This window comes from Melopsittacus undulatus, chromosome 3 (assembly GCF_012275295.1).
Source record: "Melopsittacus undulatus isolate bMelUnd1 chromosome 3, bMelUnd1.mat.Z, whole genome shotgun sequence".
In the NCBI taxonomy this organism is placed as follows: domain Eukaryota; kingdom Metazoa; phylum Chordata; class Aves; order Psittaciformes; family Psittaculidae; genus Melopsittacus; species Melopsittacus undulatus.
The window spans coordinates 37,537,116-37,561,507 of record NC_047529.1 but is presented as its reverse complement, the minus strand read 5'-3'; the positions used below and the strand labels follow the sequence as shown (position 1 = coordinate 37,561,507).

Genomic DNA, 24,392 nt, shown 5'->3' with positions numbered 1-24,392 from the left:
TTGCTGTGCCCTGCAACAGCCCATGTAGGGTTGGAATGATATCACAGCAAGGATCAATAGGCAAATTTTTACCCTTGTTCTTGCACAGCTCCACATACTGACATATCTGCAAATGTCTGGTATTCCTATTTTAACTGAAGTGCTTTCTAGTCATTTGCTCCAGAACAGAGGCTATGGCCATTCACACTGCCCAATGACAAGCAGGACAAGCTTGTAGACTACTGTCTACAAAGAAGCAGCCCAGCTCATGCTTTGGGAGTCGTTTCAGCTTGTCATGTTTCTTGTATTCATTTTCATCATCAGGCAGAATCCCAAATTTTTGGCCTTAGTTTTCAGTAGCCACAAAGCCTGAACAAGCTTGTTCTTAGCTGCCAGTGCTGAGAAAAGCTGCATTAAAAGTTTTGTGAACTTTTACAGAACAGGAAGAATGTCACAAAAGCCCTGGCCCATGCAATTTTTAGGTTAAGACTTGGCCATAGTCACTGGGCGCACGTTAGCTGAACCTGTTAGTGCTTGTGGGAGGTTTCAAAAGACATCTTCCACTTCTGTTGCTGCTGGAGTAATGCCAGCTGACAGCTTTCATACCCATGGGATGTGGCTCAAGCAATGCCGGTCTGAACTTGACTACATTGCAGGAGCTCCTAATAATAAGATCTTTTCTGGACTCCTCTGTTTAGAAACAGTTGGGGTTTACTATGTTGTCTCATGAAAGAACCCATGTTAGAAACAGTCCACTTTATGAAAGGCTGTCTGAAGTTAATAAGCCTCTACTGATACTCGTGACTCAATGTCTGAGTTACAGCACCCTTCCGAAGAAAGGTGGAAATGGTTCAGTACACAGTAACTTAGAACAATATAGGCAAAGGAACCAACCATAAAGGCAGGTGCTGATATAGAAGAAAAGGGAGTTCGGGAAGATAAAGAACAATCTTGGGTGCTGCAAGAAATTTCAAATCCTCTAAAATGCTATGTTACTCAGCAAAAGTAACAAATTGCTTTTCTGAGTTAAAGCACAGATATCTTAAGTTCCATGAAGCTGGAATAGCAAGTTAGACTCTTCAGCCAGGAAAAAAGCTCCTGGGGTACTGTACAAAACTACAAAGGCATCAACGGCAAATCAAGTGTACATCAATGGCAAATCAAGTGTACACCAACAGCAAATTAAGTGTACATCAATGGCAAATCAAGTGTACATCAACAGCAAATCAAGTGTACATCAATGGCAAATCAAGTCAAGATCAGCTGCTCACTGCCTCTTCCAATACTAGGGATCAAAGACAAGGTAGGTAAACTCAGGCCCAAAAAAACCTAACAACAAATCAATGCAATGGCTAATAGACCTGTGCAGCTATTCGCCAGGGGAGAATACAGAAGATATTCTCATGAGCTCAAGGAGAAACTACACAAGTATGTGAAAAAGGGATTAATCATGGGCTACCAATTAGACAAACCAAAAGCCAAAACTCAGGAAAAACTTCAAAACAGAAACAGTCAGGGGATGACAAGAGGAGCACTGAAACAAATTCTTTTCTTCTTAATCCTCACTAGGTATCTACTTACTTCAACTGTGGAAGGAAGCTGAGCTAGAAGAGCCTTTGATCTGAAGTTGCACAGCCACTCTTACGTACTCAAGTCAGGAGACATGGAATTACCTTTTCTTCAAATTTTAAGATACACCCTTCTCCCTACTAAGAGGTGAGAGATTTCCCTTCTGCAAGTATGAATGTTCATTTCAGTCAAAATGAGACAGATAAACAATGTTCACTTTATTTTCCGTGTGTCTCTACTTCAGAAGTCTGCCCTTACAGCCCTGCTCTACTTCCCAGAGTTAACAAACACATCCTAAAAGCCTATCAGGTTTCATCTTAAGAGCCGTTCCAAGAGTTATCCTCTCCACAGCTCCCACCGGAGCTTTTTTTTGGAACTAGACTGCTCCTATACTTAGGAACCTTTTAATTTCCATCCTGATCACTGCCAGCTTTTACCCATCTGTTCTTGTGCCAAAAATGGTCTGGTTTTGAGCTAAGCTGCAAGCCATCTGACACGTTCATAATAACAGATCAATGGCCTACTACAATGACGGGAAGTAAAGGGTCAGATCTTCACCACAAAACACCATCTTAAATTTTGCACCTAGAATTCCAGGTTAATCCAAATCGTGGAGAACAGAAACAAAACATACATACACATGCTTCAGATTCTACATTAGCCTACAAATGTCAAGTAAAAATGCAAAGGGATTTTTCTTAAACAGATCCATAAGACTAGAAAGAATATAAAAAGTAAACACATAAACTTTAAACTTTATAAACTGCAAGAGATTACATACAATTATGCAAATCATTTATATAATAGTCATAACAGTAAGGGGAAAAATAAAATAAAATAGGAATAAAGTATAAAAACTTACTTCCCAATGTTTTCAGGTAGTGCTTGCAGAGAGATGTCATTTACTGAAAGACATGTTAGATTCTGTAATTCAGGAAAGCTTTCAGGCAACCTGTGGAGATATTGACTCAAATCAAGGACTTCCATCAGAAGTATTGACATTCACGTAATACATACTGGAAAAGAGAACATGTAGTGGAAAACAAGAATCTATTTAGCAAATAAACACAGAGGGAAGCATGCCCAAACTCCAGCACGACTCTCAGAAAATTCTAAGGATCATAGTACAAAAAAACCCTATAAGAGATGTTAAAGCTTTTTCTGTGTCAGAGAATAAGTAATACCCATGTCTCCTAGCCCCTTTCTTCCCTGCCCACAATCTGTAACTTTAAGAAGCTATAGGGCTTGAGAACATTTGAGGCATTTTAACAAATTTTTAAAAATCAAACATATTAAAAAAAATTACTATTATTTTCCTGTATTACTTAGTGAAATAACTAAACAAATTATTTTCATTCAGGCTTCCATTACATACATGCTTACAGCATGGCCATTTTGCATGAGCTACTCTAGGCTGCTTTTTGAAGGAACAGTCTGTTCCCTATGAAGACAGGTTGCACTGCTACAACATTTCACATTTACTGGTTCACAACACAACAGCAGGTAATCACTCCCTTCTTACACTATAAAATCAAGGCATATGCAAAACACTTCCAAAGTTCCCAAAGCCTTTAGGTGGGTCACCTAACATCTGCACACCTTGTCTTCTCCTGCCCTCACGCAGGCAGATTCCTGTGTACCACTCACTGCTCACTGGCAACTGGGCTGCAGCAAGCAGCTCAGTTTGCAGTTGCACAGGAGACAGGGTGGGTTAAAAGGGGTAATGAGGCAGAGAAGAAGCCCCTGACCCAGCCATCCAATTTCTGCTAAACCTCCAGGGCATGCAACCTAAACTTAAGCTGTAGCATTTGGTTTGGTTCCTGCTCTCTGCACCACCCAGCTCAAGGCAGATGGAGTTACCTACAGGCAACTAGCTCAAAGGAGACACACACCTACAGGCAAATACAACTGTGCATGGTGAGAAAAGGAAAAAAACAAATTAGAATGGAGGGTAGAGGGTGCTTTTAATGTGCTCAACTCCATACTGCACTACATGTAATTTTCTGAACCTTATTAACAAAACATGCTTGATGTTTCCAAAAATGTGAGCTCCCCTATAAATACTCATCACTGGTTAGGCTATAATAGATTTAAGACTGGAGTTAAATGGGCTGAGTATCTTTTGGTCAGCCCTTAAGTGGGCAAGCAGTTAAACCAGATGATGGTTGTAGGTCCTTTCTAATTAGAACTATTCTATCCATATCATATAGTGGAATTCCAGTCTAATCTACAATAAATGTGCCTGATTTTTATTAATATAAATCTGAAATCATCTGAAAACAAGAGGGAAAATGGTCTCCCAACCACTTTTAATGCTGTATGCTCATGAATTATTAAGGTTGACAATGAGACAACATACTGTATTAGTGGTAGAACATTGACTGGGAAGATCTCTGCCTAGCTTTTAAGCTTAGAGGAAATAAGGACAAGAATCAATGGCTATAAAAAAGTTCCACAGTATCACACAGGAAAGGAAATCACTATTAGACTTTCCCCCTTTCTATCTCTGTGCAAATTAGTGACAAAACCTACATGCTGCTATACAGGTAAAACTGACATTCTGGATCTCATTACAGAAAACACCTGGCAACCATGTGTAAACAGCTTTTGGTATCTGTGTTTTCTAGCATAGTAAACTGCTCCAAGTGATGTTTTCCAGGACATACATAGACTTTGGGGCCACTTTATCAAGAATTGTCTAAATTCCCTTTAACTGTCAATTAAGAGCTATGAGATGTACTTCAACCCCATTAAAAAGCTTTTCAACTCTTTTGTTAATTTCACTCAGTTGTAGCTGTGCATTACAATTCTTATTTAAGGAAATACATTACTCGGGCCCCAGGCCTTATTCAGCACACAAAATCAAGAAGGATAACTAGCACACTAATGCAGACAATTCTGGTTTCAGTAGCAAGAGATGCAGTTCTGAGCTTTATGTACTGCACACTCATGCCTGGGAAAGAGCTGCTTGGGAACCCTCACCACTTGCCTATCTAAATATCAGTTTAACCTCAGTTTGCTTTACTGGATTTCTGTGGTATTATTATCCTCACTATATAAATGGGCTACAGAGGCACAGGGATTAAGATCACAAGTGTCCCTTTAACACTCAAAGATGTGACTTTCCAGAGGACTTAGACCACCCTATGGGTGATATTCAAAGCACACTTCTGAAGAAACTCAGCTGCACACATGGGAGAGGCAGTCTTGCAAAACCACTGAAGCAGCTTAAGATATTACAGACACTCTCCTGTTTGTTAGCACTCCGGCACCCCAGTAAGCAGCTAATCATGCAAGTATTCCTAGCCCATCACAGTGCAAAGTAAAGCAGGTCAGCAAGAGCCCATAGTGAATACTCTGGCTTATGTGACTTTCCCAGCATCACAAAGGAGCACTGTGCCATGGACTGGTTTAAGAAACAGTTTTCCAAACACTAGTCAAAGGCCTTAACTAGCAGATGATCTTTTCCTTCCTATCTCCAGCCTTATTTTACTAGATAAGTTTCAAATTCTTCAGCAAACGGAACAGAGGAATGTAAATAAAGCCCCTCTTCTGTACTTAAAGTGTGCATAATCCCCAAACCCCAGCTCATCAGAATACAGACCACCAGGAACCGTAGCAGTCACTGACATATGCAGTGCATTTCTGCCACATGTTACTGGATGTCACCATGCCCCAATTGATAGGAGGGTGATGAAATGCTCGTCCAAGCTTTAATCATTAGTAAAAGCCATTATCTGCAGCAGCTGATATAAAGCCTATTCGAAATCGTCAGGCACCTGGGTTTGTGCTAATGTATTCATGTATTCATGCTAACCATTGCCTTACCTTCACCAAGGTTTTCCTATGCATTTAAGAAGAGGAATGAAAATTACTTAAGAGACAATCAGATTTACATTTTTCCTGGTTGGCTAACAAATTTCATTCCCTCCCAAGAAAGATGAACATCACTTCTTAAATCTGAACTTTTGGTGCATTCCCTGCCAGAGACAGATGCTGTTGGCAAGATTTCATAGAGATCCTAGATCACAATTTTTAAGGCTTATTTAAAATTGTAATTGTTACAGCAAGACTGTAATTCTGGTATAGCAGGTACTAAGAAGAAGGTGGAAGTTACCTAGTCAGTGGATTCCCACTGAAATCTGCTACCTGTAGTGCTCTGCAGAATGAGATGCTTTCTGGTATTTCAGGAATATCTGCAGAAGAAAAAATAAAGGAAAAATATTGTCAACAACTGTACTGCAGCTACACTGAAATTATTGCCTCATTACATTCTGTAACTTGCTATTGCAAGAAGTTATCTTGGTATCTTTCAAGATATTTCAACATGCAAGCCTGCTTCATGTCCACGTACACAGCTGTTGCAGCACAGCCATTTTGTGCTTTTTCACATCCCATTTACCCCTTCTGCTCCACACTTGTCTTCCTGATCCTGGACTACTCACCTGTTCCTTGGGCTGATCTTTATCAGCCTCTGCTCATCAAAAACACCAAACTCTCTATGTGCCACAACTGTCCTAAAGAACCAATTAAAATCTGAGCCTCTTGTAATTTGATCAACACCTGCCCACAATCTATGCAGGAAGAAAGTATGTGAGGAGGGAAAACAAGGGGAGGAAGAAGAGAACATGCACGTCTCTCTACCTGTAACGCACGCATGGGAGAAGAACCAGCCTCTCTCACCCTAAAAACAGGTAATTTAAAAATATTATTGAAATTGATGGGCCTCAAGTAAGTTCTAGGACACTTTTTCAGAGTGCTAGAAAGTAATCAGAGATATCTGTATGTGAAAACAGATTTCTTTTTATTTCAAGTATCATTAACATTACATGTTTACCTACTACAGATTGGCATATGCTGTCTTAGACATAAATTGCTTTCTGGTCCTCTTACATCAAGCTGTATTTTCATGAATACCTGTGGGTCCTCTGTGTAGGTCCTTGTTTGCTGTTACTAAGATCCAGAAAAACTGAAACAAACTTGGTTTAACAAGTTAAGATTTTTATGACTTGTTTTGAAAAGAATTCAAAAGGAAAAAATTTAAATCTTAAAGTAAAAATCAGACTTTATTTCCAAGTATTTTCCTATTTCCATTTTTTCTACAGAGCATGATTACATCTACTCCATCTCCTCTTCCTACTGCTGTCATCACAAAGAACACTTTGGGAAATGCCTTCACAGATTTTCCTCATGCAAGTGGCACCACTGACTTCAGCAGCTATCGGTGATCTAAATACACTGAAGAAGTACTTGGCAATTGGGTCTCTTCCTACCTAACTGAATAACTTAGAATTGACTGCTTATGCATTTCATTCAGCTCTTCTCCCCAAAAGCTGTGTGACAGAGGGAGGAAAGTACCTGCTCATCATGTTCACCTCTTGCCAGGTAATCTGAGCAAATGCATCTATTTTGAATGGTTCCCAGATCAGAACTGAACCCAGGGCCAGCAAGTACACCAGGTCACTAGTTGTGAACAACCATTGAAAGGGCAGTAGAGGAATCTCTCCTGGAAACCTTCTCTTCCCTACATGAGTGGGAAGGGCTGGAGGAAAGGAGGGAGATGGGCACCACCCAGATGGATTTCACCCTATCCAGGAGGTGCTTCCTCTTGGAATGGAAGCAAATCACTCTTGCCTCAAGAACTGCAGTGCTCCCAGTACACTAGGCACAGCTTTGAAAACAGGTAGGGCAGGTGGAGAAACAGTTCCTAATGATTATGAGTAGCTCTGGAGTGGTCTAATCACTAACCCCAGAAACACACTGCATATTCAGAAAATACATTCACTGTTAGCAAATATCAAAATAATGAGTAAGAAGCAAATACCCACACTGCAACACATCAAACAACCAAGCTGCGCTCCCACAACACCAAAGCCACCTAGGGCGAGGTCTGCCTGGAGCGGTACAAATAGTTCCCTCAGTACTCTTGGTGAAGGAGAAATATTCAAGGCCCATCAACAACAGTAGTTTTCCCATAAAATGGAATAGGTGACTTTAAAGACTAAGTCCCATCAATGATGTTTTATGTGTTCTTATCCACCCACTCCTCCATAACAGCTTTAATATTTGAGGGAAGCAGTTTTTTTTGAGGGGAAACATCTTCCCAGAAATGCAACAGCAATAAAATAAATTCAAAATGGATCATTAGGTGAGACCTTTGAGGTCAGAAGGGACAGGTCACAACAAGTCCCCAAATCAGGCTTAAGAGAGCTCACTCCCCTGCAGCAGCCTGCCTAACAGAGGGACCAGACCACTCAGTGGGACTGCAGCCTGGAGCAAGGGCCAGAGATGTGCGGGTACCACAATTCCAGACCCTGTGCAGGGGCCATCAGGCCTGAGAGCAGCCAAGCCTCTTCAGACTCTTCATCCATCTCATCTCAAACCTAAGTCCAGCACAACACGCACCAGTGCACAGTCACACAGAGGATCCTCCACAAAGAACCTCAGACGTAGTCATGAAACCACTGCAGGGCTCCCAAATTTAAATGGGAGGTACTTGAACAACCAGCCTGTTTCAAAGCGTCACATTCACAAGCATCTCTCCTGACCCCACTTCAGGAGTCAAAATCTCACATTTTATTCCTTTCACATAGTAGGGACAAACAGGTCTGAATAGCACAGTTAAGTAACTGAAATGAAAAACAGAAGTTTCATTAAGATTGCATGATTAAATGATGACCTTAAAGTGATAAATTCTTGTAACGCTCAAAGTACTTAAAAGCATTTGCCTTTCACTAACACTCCAGAAAGTAAAAGCACTGATATCATTGCAGAGACATTGCTCCTTCTCGCAAAACAGATGGCATTTTCTTTTTTTTAAAGCATTCACTTCTGAAAGCATGTTTCAAGAAATTCAAACAGTACACCGAAATGGGAACCTTCCCTTTCCCTATGAAGAAATACACATAAAATCAAAACAATGCTGATACTGAGCTCAGCTAGTAAAGAATGTGTCATCCACCATTTAGTCTTCATACCATCCTTCCATGGACAACCAGCTGGAAAAGTCCTGAAAGGGACATGACTACTTCAAAGCTTCTGAGGACTCCAAATAACCTTGTTTCTTTTAAACCAAGAGTGTCCACAACTTTTATATACACACATACATGCAGATGCACAAAACTCTCATATGCAAATACACACCTTCCTGTGTGAATAATTTTTATCCCGGATAAAAACAAACTTACAAAAATCAAAGCTCAAGTAGAACTAACTGTTCTACACAGTTTATACACATAAAAATGCAACATATAAAGCAGAAGATAAATTTAAATCCTCTATGACAACATTTCTAAAACTATCATGTTACTGATTTCCTCTAACTGTGTGTAGTTTCATTGCCATATTGAAAATAATTTCTACTTCTGTATGATGGACTATGAGAACAAGAAAACAGAAATAGACCTTCTCAGCAGAAGTATTTTGATAAGCTTTTTCTTTTACAAGTCCTGGGTGTTATCTGTAAAATCAGCAAGTATCTGAGCTAAGTAAAAATTACTCTAATATAAGATACTACGTAAATAAGGCAGTATAAGCACTGCTCATAGTTTGGATGCATTTGCAAATTACTAAATCTGTTTTGAAAATTAATCATGCTTCCCCAGCATAGATATTCCAACTATGAAGTCACTATATGAGCAAAAATCTTCAAGAAGAAATGGTGACAGACACAGGGAAAAGAAGGAAAACTCCATTTCTAAGTATGTTCTACACATATACTTTCACTATTTGTTTTTTCTCTTGCACCTAACTGGACAAAGAAGAGACAAAAAATCAGCACCACTGTCTGAACTGAGGATCACTATATGTTTATTGAGTTCAACAACGTTGAAATGTAACTCATTCTAATAGCAAGGGCATCTTAAAAAGATTTCTGAGGCAAAACACAACCAAGTTAAAAGCAGATACTTTCTCACTACATGTGAAGACTACTGTAACATTGTGCTGTATAAATGAACTCAGAAGAGAAAAAGCAAGGAGCATTTTAGCATATGACAACAAAAATGAAGTGATAATTGCAGCAGAGGTGATGATTCATAATAGAAGCATTGACATAATCAACTGAAATGCAACAGAAGATATTAAAATATATAAATAAATCCTTCTGTCTCTTGATGGATTAAACAGCTTTCACCATTACTGTTGATTACTCGGTTTCATTACATTCACACATGCATCCCTGCCAATATCAGCAGCAGTAAGGTTAAATGCTTCTCTTGCCACTGCTGGATACCCAGCTCAAATTCTCATATTCAACTTAAATATCTAGGATTCTTCTAATGCTACACACTGAAAAATGCTGTACATTTACATGATGCCCCAGATGTTCTGGCATACAGCTTGTGCAGCATTGCTAATAATAAAGCCATAAACCGAGCATAAGCCCTGTGACGTGTGACAATACAAATACTCTGGCAGCAAAAAATAAGTCATGCCAGCAGAAGTGGATGAAAATAAAGCTTGGCAGTCACGTATATAGGAGGCATGTTTCCCTCCTCCCACCATTCAGAATACCTCTCAGATGTTTATTGTTCTAGTTTGCACAAGAATCTGCTAATGATGTAACAAGCCCTGTGCAAGTGACTTTAAGTTTGACACTAGGGAATTTTGTGCTGTCTGAATAAGAAAATTACTTCTAATAATTTTTTTTTGTGCCTTTAATAATAAAAAAGAAAAAAAACCCACCAACAACAAACAAAAAAGAATTTTACACTAGTGACATCTCTCAATCTCCATTCCTCTGCTTTCCTCCTTCTGATAGCTGGGAGGGCAAGGGGAGAAGAAAAATCTTATTTTTAAGCTGATAAAACCTTTCGTATGGCACATTTTTGCAGCATTTTATATAGAATTTCAAGAACTGATAGTATTTTTTTGTCTAACCAGAGGCTACAGGGCCAGCATCTTTTTTGAATTCTGCAATAGTGAATGCAATTTCCAATACCTAATCAATATCAAGACAAAAGCAATGGCCCAGAAAGTCCTAGGCTATGACAGGGTGACCAGTCCAGAGCTACTCAGATAGTGGACTCTAGCTCAAAGTGAAAAGTACTTTTACAAGAACTTCACTGAGGGAGAGTTTACAAGAATCCTTCAGGTTGCAACTACTGGATGCTGTCATATTTTCCAGCTGTGACGGCAACACTGTGCTTTAGGAAGGCTGGAGCTGCACACACCCAGTGAAAGTCGAGTGAATAGCCCTGATCTAGATGGTGGAAAGCCCACCACCAGGTACACACAACATAAGCAAAACACCTTAACTAGTCAGTGATTCATAATTCGTAAGTGTATTAAGCAGTTGATTAGTACACTAAAAGTATACCCAAGAAGCCCATTCCAGACCCAAAGACTGTGAATCCATGCAGCATTATCCCTCAGGAGAGAGATAACAAGCAGTGAACCAGATCTCATCCAATTCAATACACAGATTTTTTCCCCCTGCCTATTCTCACTCTCTACATCAATGTATCACACACACATTGAAGCATGAAGCCCTGCAGTGCTTGAGTAATTTAGGAGCCTAAAGTTTTCTTCTTCCACAGAGGTTCCTCTGTGCCCCCCACCTTCTCACAGGGATCTTTCCCTCGAGAAAGCTCTCCAGCCATCCTCTCCACCTTCCAAACCTGAGAGGAAGGAAAGTGCCCACTTAGTCAAATACCTTGCAAGAAGGAATTTGTGCTGCAAATACTTGTTGGTCTTTGCAAAGGGCTCGCCAGCTGGAAAGCCCAAATGAGCAGGCTGTTGTCTTTCAGAGACAGCACTGCATCTCTCTACCTTCCCTAAAGCAGCCAAGTGCAGCTCCCAGAGGTTCTGTCTCTGCAGGGGGGAAAGATGGAGGAAGGTTACTGATCCTCTCCCTCCATTTCCACATTAAGATAATGACATACACAATGACCTAAGAAGCTTCTTTCATCCTAAGATCTAGAAGGTTTTGCTGCCAGCCCTGAAGGCTGAAGTTATCAACCTCTTTAGGTAGAGAAAGCACTACAATTTCTGGGGCATGATGTGACAGGAATCACAGGGTTCTTGCAAAGTCTACTGAGGTTAAGTAGCTCTTGTGCAGGTTGTAACATTCTCCCCTTCGTGCTCCAATGCTGAGGATATACAAAATACAAGAAATACAGTTCCTTTAAGACTTGTCTTTAAAGCTTCAAGAAAAATTCTCAAACAGGTTCAGGTAGAGTTTTCCGAATTAAATCCCTTGTTGTATAATTAACAAGAAACTCAGGCAAGGAAAGCATCTCATTCTTTCTCCTCACTGCTTCCCTTTTCCAAGCAAAAAGAGGAGCGGGGAAAAAAAAAAACCTCACAAAACTGCATTTCATGGATAAACAGATACAAGGCATGTTACTTGAAAGAAAACTGTGTGGGGACATAAAAACAAGATGGTTGTTGAACAGATAGCATGTAGTAAATCAATAGCCTGTCCTCCAATGCAGGAAGAACCAGTAACAGAGCACCAGGAGCTGTAAATTGGAAACGAGGAAAAAGAAGGGCAGGGGTAAGATCAAAGATCAGATCACAGGGAAACAATAGTTCTAGGTGAATTAAGTGAAAGAGCCCAGGTTAAACAAGGCATTTAGGTCTTCTACCTTCTTACCGATACATGCTAATTGAGAGTTAAATAAGGCCAAGAGACATTTTTATGAGGATTTCCATCTTGGACCTCAAGACTAGCAGGAATTTAATACTTTTAGTCTGAGAAGCAAGCTAAAAAAGGTTAAAACTAATATCCTACCTATAAAACTGTGGATGACAAAGTGCTTTAACAGCAAAGTTACAGATTCATTGGATTAATTCTGTAGCAACTTCATAGGCATAGCATTTAACCTTCTCAACACAAAAAAGACTCCAAAACCCAAGCAACTCTGTGGATACAAAAACCAACAATGCCTGTTTGCAGACTGCCATTTTATGATCTCTAATTTACATTATCCAGAACATGAAATATTTATTTTATGTCACTCCCATATGGGCTGTCTGACATTTAACACTTTAGCTGATACTTCAACAGGCCAAAGGTTTTTGTCTCCAACTTGTCCTGCTGATTAAAAAAAGTAAAAAAACACCAGAAAATCCCACAAAAATCACCCCCCCCAAAAAAATTAAACAAAAAAAAAACCAAACAACCAAGCAAACAAAAAAAAAAATCCCTTCAAAATCCATAACCTTCTGCTGAATTTGGGTGAAGCCAGGCATTGTTACTCCATGTGCACGTAAGTACATTAGCAAATTCCTCAGAAAAAAACAGTCAGTTCTCTGGCAGAATATACCGTGATGGAAAAAATCCACTTTTCTGTAATCCATTTAAAAATAGCATCTTCTCAACTTCTCTGATTAGATTATTCCATCATGAGATTCCACTTATCTTCTCTTTCCAAATCATGGTCAGCACTTGCTGCTTCTTACTTCCCCTCCCTCCTGAGCAAGGGCTCAGTGACTAGGTCCAGTCTTTTCTCACCTTGTTTCTCCTGTTGCACTTCATCTTCCAATTTACCAACATCAAACTCATTTTAGCAACATAGATTCTCAAATTCCAAATTTTATATCACTTTTTCAAAGCAAGCAAGAATTCCTACACATCTGTGGGATTCTGCAGTGCTCCAGAATCTAAAAGCAATTTACAGTGCATGTTGCTTTCTTCCCCAGTACTCTGCTTTGTACATCAATCCCTAAACTTTATGTGTAAGACATGAAGATGATAATGTATTTTAAGCACAGGTTTTAAACCTCAAAGGATCGATGGGATATAATACAAAGAAAATATACCCCAACACAGCTGCCAGCAAGCAACCATCTAAAAGAGTGAAAAATTCTGTTATCTCCATGTCTCCAACACGGGAACTCTCATTAGCCAAAAAAAAAAAAAACCACCAAAAAACCCCAAAACAGTCACCAGCCAAAGCTGAGGATCATCTGCAGTCAGTGCTCTTTGGTGGGATGTCCCATGGCCTTGAGGTATACACAACCAAGGCTGCAGTGAGTATATTCACAGGTTGCTTTCTCATACCAGGTAAAATGTGTCCATGCAGAGGTAGGACAGCAATTCTTGTTTGTCCGTAAGTGCTCACCTGGGCACAAATCAGTTCAGAAAGCAAACAAGCAGCATCCACAAGTTGCATATGTTACAAAAAAAAAATGCATTTGCCAACTAAACTGCCTCGCAGCACAGCTTGGTGGCTGCTTTTCATTTGAGTTTTTCTTACCCACTGAGCAAGAAAGCATTACTTCACGTTTATTTCTCAGCATTCTGAGGTTTGTCATTTACCACCAGACCTGTACTAGCACATTTGTGTCAGGGCAGCTGGTGGCAGGCAGAGAAGAATTGGATTTCATGGAGAAGGTCTCTGCCCGGATGCTGTGAAAGTGCAGTAGAGGTGGACAGCCAGATACAAGGTGAGAGCACAGGGTAAAAGGCAGCAGAGCCTCTGCGGGACTGCAGGACAGGATCAGAATAGTCAAGAGTGCTTCTACCCGATTAGCTTATGTCCTCACTGTAAAATAGCTGGGTCACCAGCTCAGGCTGAACTGAAACAAGTGATCAACCCTTTCCTCTGCCAGGATTTCTACTTTGAAAACACTGATTATCCTGCTTTGGGTTGGGGAAAGAAAAGGGGAACTCATACCCACGTCATGGGCAAAAGGGAGGCAACCCTACAGTATGGATGGCAGGTATGTCTTTGAGAGCAGACAGCTAAATAAAAAAGGGACAGCACTCATGTGCATGAACTGATACACACAAGTATGCTGAAGCCCCAGAGAGCAAAGCAAAGTTTACACACCACTCTTCAGTAGCATGAACTGATGCTCTGCAGGTCAGCTGCCCTGTGCTCACCCAGTCTTCTAAGTCTTAAATGACTTGTTGAATAAAACATACTTATCACACAACACACAATGAACATGGTGTCCTGAAAATGACTAAGATGTCTAAAGAGGCTTTAAATCAGGTTGCAAAGCAGCTAAAAAGAATAAATACTTCAAATAAAAAGCATTAATATCAAGCCACTGCAACTGAAAGTAGAACAGTTAAATTTGCTGTTGATTTCTGTAAGTATCCTGATAACTGAAAACAAAATAAAGGTTTCTAAATCTGCAACAATAATCAGTTTTGGAAACAATGAAAAAGTAAAAATAAGGTTCACAGAGCCTTTGGGACACAGGCCTCCAGCTGCCAAAGTTTGACCTCCAAAATCTTGGACATTGCTGAGACCTCCAGCTTTGCATAGCAGCAGCCCTCTCCTTACACTACAATGTTATTACTATTGAGATGCTCCTGAGGAAACATCTCTACTGCTAGGGTAATCCTGAGGTGGCATATTTTATCTTTTGAAAATCTGTAATTATTTTCACATAAATAACAACATATAGCAATAGGATTTGCCATAATATGGCAACTATGCTGAGAGAGGATTTTGGAATAAGAATATCCTGATGATATAGTCATCAACTTAGTTTAACCAGAACCTACAGAAATGAATAGTAACTACTATATTATATGGCCAGAATCCATCTCTACTGTACACATTAAACTGGATAATTCTTATTCAGTATCAAAATAAAGAACCATGTTGAGATTTTGGTATCAAGCATCATACAGAGTCAAATATGGCTTAAGATCAAACCACATACAGATTTCCTCAGTAGATGCCCCAGCAAACCTATCACTCCTTAGTCCACAAAGCAGCAGATCTCAGCTCTGCTGAGAGCAGAGTCAGCAAAAGAGCTAGCATAATCCATCTATGAAGATTATCAAAATCCCTTTAATTCTCCCATTACACACACACATACATGTTCTCCATTGCTTTGAGACTCAGGACTTGGATACAAGAGCAAACCGTAAGGATGCAGAGAACTTCCACAGAGGAAGAGCTGATTTGAATCCCCTTATCTGCTGCCAGCTAGAGAGCCCCTACAGACAGTGCAAATTAGCCAGTACACAGCAACTATGCCTACAACAATGCTAGAGAGGGACTTTTTACAAGGGCATGTAGTGACAGGACAAGAGGGAATGGCTTTAAACTGACAGAGCAGAGATTCAGATTAGACAATAGGAAGAAATTCTTCACTGTGAGGGTGGTGAGACACTGGCACAGGTTGCCCAAAGAAGCTGTGGCTGCCCCATCCCTGGCAGTGTTCAACGCCAGGTTGGACGGGGCTTTGAGCAACCTGGTCTAGTGGAAGCTATCCCTGTCCATGGCAGGGGGATGAAGCTAGATGATCTTTAAGGTCCCTTCCAACCCGATCCATTCTGTGATTTGATGATGCCATGGGCTTTCATGACCAAGTTCTCAGTAGGCATGTTCAATGGAAACAGTAAGAGTAGCAGCAAAGGTAGCAGCAGAGAAGCCTGCCAGCTTTTTGTCACAGAGAGACAGCAACACGCAAGCAGACCAGGAGTGCAAGAGGCTCATCTTCTACATAACCAAGGGGGTTAGTCTTCATCTAATAAGGGGCTGGACAGTTGGACAGTTCAAATGGCATTCCTTCAGCTGGGAAAGGTAGGAAAGCTGTCCCAGTGCCTAACACCTAGCGGCCACTCTCCAGTGTGAAAGCTCAGTTATTTTCTCCTTCTCCTAGAAAAGCTGAACGAAAACAAGCTCTGACAATCTGTCAAAGGCTGGAAAGCTATAGGACGCTTAAAACCAAAATATCCACAGACTTCCACACAACACCAGTTAAGGGAAAGCATGTGTGGGGTAGCAACTTCTTTCTAATAAAAATACTACAATTGACACCTTCAGGGCATGTTAAGAAGCATGCAGTGTTGTGACAAAAATGTATCAGTGGAACATGGAGGGTTTAATACTTGTCAAAGGCAAACAAAAACCCCTCTTGCAGAAGAGGGCACTAAAAAGGAATGTATCACATCTGTAAGAACACAGCATACATACACAGCATACATAATCCCAAATATCAGCATGCATTAACTACAAAAACTTTATGCATTAGCCCTCCCGTCTGGAAGAAGCTACAGAACAAGAAAAGCCATTAACATTTTAATGAATCTGGGATGGCAGGGCCCTAAACTCTAAGAATTCAGCCTCCAGGGGTTGTGCAGAAGAAAAGGGGAAAGGGAGTCAGTGAAGGAAACCTCTGCAGGATGAGCAGCATGGATAGCAAGCAGCCTGCTGCAATTCCCAGAGATCTCAAATAAGCTGCACACACTCTGGGAGAGAGGGAAGCCGGTGCAAGGGGAAAACTGCAGACGTTTGAGCATGTCTTACTTCCTTTGGAGACTGTATTTCTTTCCTGAATCACAGGGTCTTTTGAGACTTGCCCCAGAGAGTGCCAAAGCGCTGTGGGAAAACAAGTAGCACACAGGTGCTTCTGAGTGTGCCTGGAGCAGAATCTCTCCTCTACCACAAAGACTTGTGCTGAAAATCAGCGCAAAGCACAGGAGCCCTACCCAAACTTCAAGGACACCAAACAAAGATGTTCCAGCCATCCAGAATTCATCAGTGATGTGAGAATCCAGGAAAAGATTTACCCAAGCTTCAGGAGTCTGAGGGAACAGTAGTTTCAGACATACAGCCATTGAGCGTCTGTCTCAGAAGATATTATAAGGAATACTTGGTGTCTCAGATATGCTTTTCAGCAGCTCAAAAGCTCAGGCATTTACTGTTGCAATCCTATGGGTCTGTTTTCTTCACCCTCAGAACTAGCACATCAACTTTTTAACAACCTAAGACTAAGGGCCAGAGATAAACTGCATTGCTAAATGACCATCAAAGTGTTCACCATCACTATACTGTTTTCATAGCAGAGCTTCTCTGCCCTCTGATATTCCCATCCTTGATTTATTCATTCGAGCTCTGTTCAAGTAACAGCCTCAGCCAGACCAGAAAAGCACAGTGGGGATGCTTCCTAGGAAATTTACATGAACACATGGCCTTGCAGAAGAATAAGAAATAGCATCAACATGCAAATAATCCAGGAAAAAAACTAAGATTATATGGCTCCTAGCCTTCCCCAAATCCTTCTCCCTCTGCATCACCAAGGCTCTCATCTTACCTACCCCAGACTTCCCTCATGTACACTTGAGATCATAGAAACATCCAGTTTACATCTGCTGACGATTTTTGAGTTTTACTGAGAAGGATTTTTGTAGTTCTATATCATTTGTGAACCAAAAACCGCTTAAAGGATTAATCATGGAGCACATTTTTAACATGTACCAGCATGCCTCAGGCATTTTAAAACAGTTGGGAATTTAAGAAAGCCACACATAAGTTTCCCTGTTCACCTCTTCTGAGTGCCTACGAACCAGGGCTACTCATGCAGCACACAAAACCACATTTCAAGACATCCTGGACCACCTCTGAAGAGTCAGGAGAGAACACTGCACAGAACACAGCTGGCCACTGCAGCCTCAAAGTGCCCCTATGTCCTGCCATACGACATACTCACCACCTCATGGAACATCAAAGATCAGACACTGACCAAAGGGTTATAAAGCATGAGGAAAGAAGACATGGTACCATTTTATTATAAGGGAAATGGAAGTACTTTTTTTTCCCTTTCCTTCTCCTCCTGTGATGGAAGGTTAAAACATAAAAGGCTACTCCTGTACACAGAACATTAAATGAATTTATATCTGCGTTTTTAAGCTCTTGAGGAACAGAATGACCAGAACTGAAAGCAATTAGCGCACCAAAGCAGACAGCTAAAACAACAAAGACACAGAACAATGATCTCTTATTTCCCAAGTTCAGATGTCACCATCACACTTTCCTATTCATGCAGCATACTGCATTTTGAAAAGCTGAGCTGTTTTTCTCTGCCTGAAAGGAATACAAAGGGTTCCTTTTTTTTTTTTTTTTGCTAAGTACTGTGGCAGTTAGAACAACAAAAAAATATTGGGAGTGCAAACCACTGAAAAGAAGAAACCTTTGGCAGGTTGAGAATCTGACATATTAAAGAAAGTGGGCTCAAAATACAAAGCTAAGAAATGAAAATACTGCAGATCTCCAAAACCTTATGTGAGAATTCCCCCTGCAGCATCCCAGATGGTATGTGTTTTGCTTTTTAATTTGAAGAGCTGTGAGACAACCACAACATGACCAAACAGCAGAAAGTAACATCAGTCATCCTCCAGCACTGCCCTCCTACATCACCTTGCATGGTGCGTTTTTCACTTGAGACTCAAGCCACGCAGTAACTGTGACATGATTAAGCAGAGGGAAGCAGTATCAGTCACCTTTTGCAACGAACCACAGAAGAGAGAAAGTAATGCAATAAAATGGGTGATTAACACTGAACCTTGGATATAGGAAAGCAACCACTCCTGGCCACCTGCATTAGTCTAACCTGTCACTTGAGAAAACACTTCCCTGTGCAGTAACTTCTAATGACACACATGCACCTACCCAGCCATAAGTGTTCAACACCATCTGTTCTTGTTACAGTTGAGCTCTCAAGCCAACTTCCAAGTCAGGCTGACGAGGGAGTTCACATGGCTCTGATCCACCAGCTCTTTTACAGCTAGTTATTCATTTGCAAAGAGAATTACTAAGCAAACAGTGTTTCCTTTTGTATAAGGTCTGTCACAGACAGCACCCAACTCAGCCAAACTCAGCAGCCAAAATACATGAGCATCAACTGACACAGTATTTATAAATGTTTTAACTAATGTGTTTCTTCTGTCTCAGGTATTTTTTTCACAGTTTTGTTATCTTACAAGAGAATTCTGAAAATGTGCATGGAATTATATGGATCACAAATTTTCAGGAACTGCCTGGAGACTAATTATGCTTCAACAATTATATTATCAGATTGAGGTGGCATTAAAAGCACCAAACAAATAAAGGAAAGATACAAATTTTCAGGTAGTTACAGGAAGGTGTAGTGGCCACTGGACATTCTTCAGTGCTAAAGGGTCAATGTGAAATTAAACCATAAAGAAAAAAAAGACTCCCCGCTACACTATTTCTTCTTCTCTTGAGTATTTAGTTACATCCCTCATTTATTTACAAGGTTATACAAAATGCTGTCTCCCACCCCATCCATCACACCTCAAAGAGCATTTTGTGCATATCCATTGCATATAATGAGGCAAATATAGCTGACAGTTGCTCAAATTTGATTACATAGATTCACTGTTTCTAGATCACTGGGTCATAAGGTGGCTTAAAGGGGACCCATAAGCCCCTGAGCTTATGGCAGGGCTGATAAGTTCACCAGGCCAGGAAAAAGGAAGAGAAAGTAAATAAATAAATGAAATTTCACCCCATCACAGCTAAGGACAATATAAGCAGCAAACATCCCACCCAAACGATAAACCCATGAGGTTTCCAGCATTGTATTTTAAAGACAGTTTCTCAGTTCTTCCGAGTTTCTCTATAGGTGACAGATTGATTCTTCTTCCAGAAGTATAAATAGGAATAGCAGCATTCTGCCTCTGCAGAGATAAAGAACTGGACTTCTAACCCATAGGCAGCATTTCAGAGAGCTTGGAGAAAGAAAAACAGGATGTAAAGCATTCTTTTAACTGGAAAATAAAGCAGGGTCTCAGAAAGGCAGAACTCCAGTCAAGTTTAATACTGCATTTCCACCAGCAGCACTCCTCTGCTCTTTCCCTCCTCCCCATCTAGAACTGCAGGCAAATCCATGTATTACACAAAAAAACATCTGCAGGACATAGATAGCAACTTCAGAAAACCCTACTAACCCAGTTTTATAGACTATGTCACAGGACGGAATAGAATCAAACAAATTAACACTGGAGCTTACCATTTCTAGACAAATCAAGTTCCACTAGCTGCATGAAATTTGCTATTTCTGGAGGGAGCCGCTGGATTTCGTTATCACTAAGTCCAAGTTTCCGTAACTTCACAAGTTGGAAGAAAGGCTGAAAGAAAGAAAGAAAAAATATCCATGTCAGAAAATACTCACCTAACTCACATATAAGTGTGGTACATGATCAGAAATAATTGGAAGCTGGTTTCAAAGTGTGAAATAAAGTTATGGCTTAAAATCAGCTATGCAGACCTCTTTCAGACCCGCATCAGAACAAATATGTTAACTTTTACATGCAGACAGACTAGAATCTGTGTTTTACCTAAAACGAAAATCTATTATAAATAAATAAATAAATAAAGTAACTGTAAAGCTTCACTATTAACAATCACAGCAGACACACTACTGAAATCCAGGATGCCTGCTTCAAAATCACTAATGGGGCAAGGTTACCCAGCAGCGCAATTAAAAGCATCCTAATTACACACTGGGGTTCATTAGGAAGTTAATATAGAGGGGCACTTCTAAAGGACGATCCAGAAAGGGGCTGCCAAGGTCTTCTTTATCAGCAAGTGCCATAAACAACTAGGTCACAGAGCCAGTCTCCCTCGAGAAGGCTTTCTTTCTAAGCTCCACGCACCCTGCACTCCGCGGCCCAGTTTCAGAAGGACTAATGAAAGTTGGACGGGATATGAACAATTTCAGGTCTTCCCAGCTAGAGGAGGAACCCAACCCAGCCCTATCTTTATGGTGAAGGCATGGAAAGGCAATGCAGACAGGGGCTCACAGCATCTGGCAACACCCAAGACAAAATAATCTTCAAAGGAAGCGGACCAAGTCAGGCCAACCCCAGATGCTGGGAGCAGCTGGTGATCAAAAGTCAAAATGGTCATTAAAAAATGATTGAGATGTAGATATCTCCAGGAAAGGTGGAGAGCTCTTACCCTAGCTTTCCTCTCTTCCAGGCAGGCCTCTGAATGAGAGTGAGTGCAAGTGCTGAGGATCTGTGCGATATTAAATATCTTTATATACACGTCATCTTGGCCGTAACTGACTGGACTCTTAAAATTTCAAGCAAGTTTTATGCTCCCAGAGTGTATTTTTGCCCAGCAAAACCTCAGAACCTCTGCATCTTACCCACCCACAGCACGTGTGCATGCCTGCATTCTCACAGGTTTTGCCCTTAGTGGTAAATGATAGATGCTAGCAAGTTCAGGGTATCTGCTTACATGTAATCACCTGCAACCCTTTACTGGAAATTAGCACCTTTTTTAATTATTATTCTTTTATTTAGGTGCTGGAACGTGTGCTCTGAATGTCACTCAATTCTACCTTAGACTGACACAAAATGGGGCAGTATGAAAGGCACCTTACTAGAACACAGGGTAAAAGTAGTCTTATGAATCTATATTATGACACAACTTTTCAATCTTAGTTTGACATCTTATACCCAAGATCATAAATCAGGTTTTAAGTACAAGGCTTTGCAACCTCAGCATCAGTCTTTCAATATATATTGTGGTTCCTTGTCACAGAAAAAGAAAACAACTGAAATTAATGTGTTTTCCCTCAAAAACATGGATTCCTTTTAGGAAATAAAAAGGATACAACTTTAAAAAAAATTATACGCATTCAGCAGTCAGAAGATGCACAAGATCTGAATGCGAACATTTCAAGGCATTTTTTCAGTCAGAATGGGACTCACCCCTGAGTATTAAAGGCCTTGGATAACAGAGTTTAAATTGTCCGAGGAAATTAAAAAACCTTTACAGTTCCACATTTTTAACTCCCTAAAAACACGTATCACAATTAAAATAGCCACAAATGGAGGGTTTTTTATCCTTCTTCTTCCTCACAAGATCTATAACTGCATTTTGCTATCATTGGCATTTTTTATCCTCTAAAACAAATGCATTCTTTTTAATAAATATTTATTAATATGACTAAACCAAGAATCCTTCAGAAGCTTAGAAAAGCACTTAAAGACACTTTTCTGAAAACACAGAGATCCCAGTCTTTCCTAACACTATCCAAAAGAAATACTTGCCAAAAAGCGTCCCTCAGCCAGTGTGTAGCTGCTAAACTATGACAGCTATAAATATTGATTTTCTACTACAGATCTTCTTGTAAGCAGCAGTTGTCCTTGCCTGAGATGCTCTACAACAAGTGAGAAAGGACAGAAGTAACAAAGTTAAAAGGCAGAAGGAACATCAAAAAGCTATCAAGAGCTGGACATCCCTAGGAACCTTTAAGTGCCCTCACCCCACCACATGTCAGTACTGTATATATTTATTAAATGTGCAGAGCACATGTGTGCAAAAAACAAAATTAGACAACGTTTTTTAAAAAAAAAACTGTTTCTTTAACTGACTACTTTACAAGAAAATTAACAGGGAGCTCTATTTCTAGTTTGCATAACGATTTTTAATGAATTACACCATTTCCTAGATAAAATCAGAAACTGCAGTTACATGAATGGCATTTATTTGAACTTCCTGCTTTTTTCCCTTTAAACTATGTAACTCAATCACTCTTGCATGTTTAATATATCCTACTCCTATTTTAGTAACTATTCTTCCATTATCCAACACACACTGTTAGTGCTCTAGAGCACTACTGGAGAGGCAAGCACCTCCTTTTTGTGCCATATTTGTTTTACCTGTCAAAAAGACCACAGCAAAGAAACGGAACTAAGAGCTTAATGAACAGAGTTCAACAAATTTATATATATATATATATATATAAATATAAATATCTGTAATTTCTTAAATATACCGCAACCAGAAGCATGTTCCTAATTTAATGTATCAGACAGAGTTTAGCCTGTATTTGAAAAGCTCTAAGAGGAATCAAAATGCAATGGGGTTGTTGGCCAGAGCACCACATCCACCCAGCATGCTGTAATAGCAGGTTTTGATTGCAGACCCGACATCTCTACAAGTATCTTGGCAACACTTCTAATGCTGCTTACTTTAGCCAGCCTAATTAATACTGCTTCAATGAGACAAATAATTCCATGAGCATCAGCACTATAGCAGCCTACAACTTTCTATTTAGTGGCAATTCCCAACCTTCAATTGAAGCTTTTCCTCCTATCAAAGAATTTACAGAGGTTTCTCTTCTCTGGATTTTCTAAGAACTCACATATTGAATAGAGGCCTTGTAGCACTGGAAAGCTAACCAAGCCTCTCTTCTCCACCCAGCCACATACTTAGACAAAAAACTTCATTCTGACAAAATTGGGTCGATGTCAGCCAACAGAAGAAAAAAACTGAGAGATAAGTGCGTGACTCACTGGAGAGTATAAACAGACAGTGCGATCCCACCGGCCTCATTCTCATCATTTAAGGAATACCACTACAACTGGCGCTCAGTTCTAAAAATAGTAGTTAACAGAATTAAGCCAAACTGGTAGGATTAAAAAAACTCAGTATTTTCTCCTGCAAAAGTGGCCAAAACAACTCTTCTCTGGCTTGCTTTCAATGGGTCACTCCTGCAACAAAAAAACATCCACGCCTGAGAATCTTGCCTGAAATGTTTCAACATCTTCCCTGATGGAGGGGAAAAAAAAAAAAAAAAAGAAAAAAAGAAATAAATTAAAACAATAGGCAAATGACATAAAAAACACAGGAGGGCATCAATAGCTCCTTGTGGCTAAGGCTGTTTAAGAGGAGGAGACACGTCTCACTGCTAGAGCCTTTGCAATGCTAGAGACATGTCACACTCCAAACCCATTTGGCACAGGTAGTATACCCAAATGCTTGCTGTGTTAAGCAAAATGTTTCCATAAAAAGGCTACTACTAGCAGCACAGAAAATTAAAATTAGAACCTTTATGAAATCCACTGCCTGGTTTTCAAGACACGCCAGTGTCAGCAGCAGAAATTAAAACAAGAGGGAGAGGAGGAAGAAAACTGCAAATTAACTCCAGTTTCAGGGTTATATTCACACAGGACAGAGATATTTTTATATATATATACGTATATATATTTGGGGTTTTTTTGGTGCAGGCACTGGAGCTGTTGCTGACAAGCTTAAAAATCTGTGAGTACTTGCTCTTATGTCAAGTTTCCCTTAGACACCAACACAGATTTTCAAACATATGCATGCTGC

At 40.2% G+C, this 24,392-nt stretch overlaps 1 protein-coding gene across 2 annotated transcripts in view; it reads right to left on the bottom strand.

The window, feature by feature from the left end:
* Nucleotides 1-24,392, bottom strand: part of LRRC1 (leucine rich repeat containing 1) — a 75,319-nt gene that overhangs the window by 41,049 nt on the left and 9,878 nt on the right. For both annotated transcript variants that reach the window (XM_034060617.1, XM_034060618.1), the window contains exons 2-4: nt 20,275-20,392; nt 5,666-5,744; nt 2,411-2,500 (exon numbers count right to left, since the gene is read on the bottom strand). In XM_034060617.1, the coding sequence (XP_033916508.1) occupies nt 2,411-2,500; nt 5,666-5,744; nt 20,275-20,392 (287 nt within the window). The remainder of the gene's footprint in view (nt 1-2,410; nt 2,501-5,665; nt 5,745-20,274; nt 20,393-24,392) is intronic.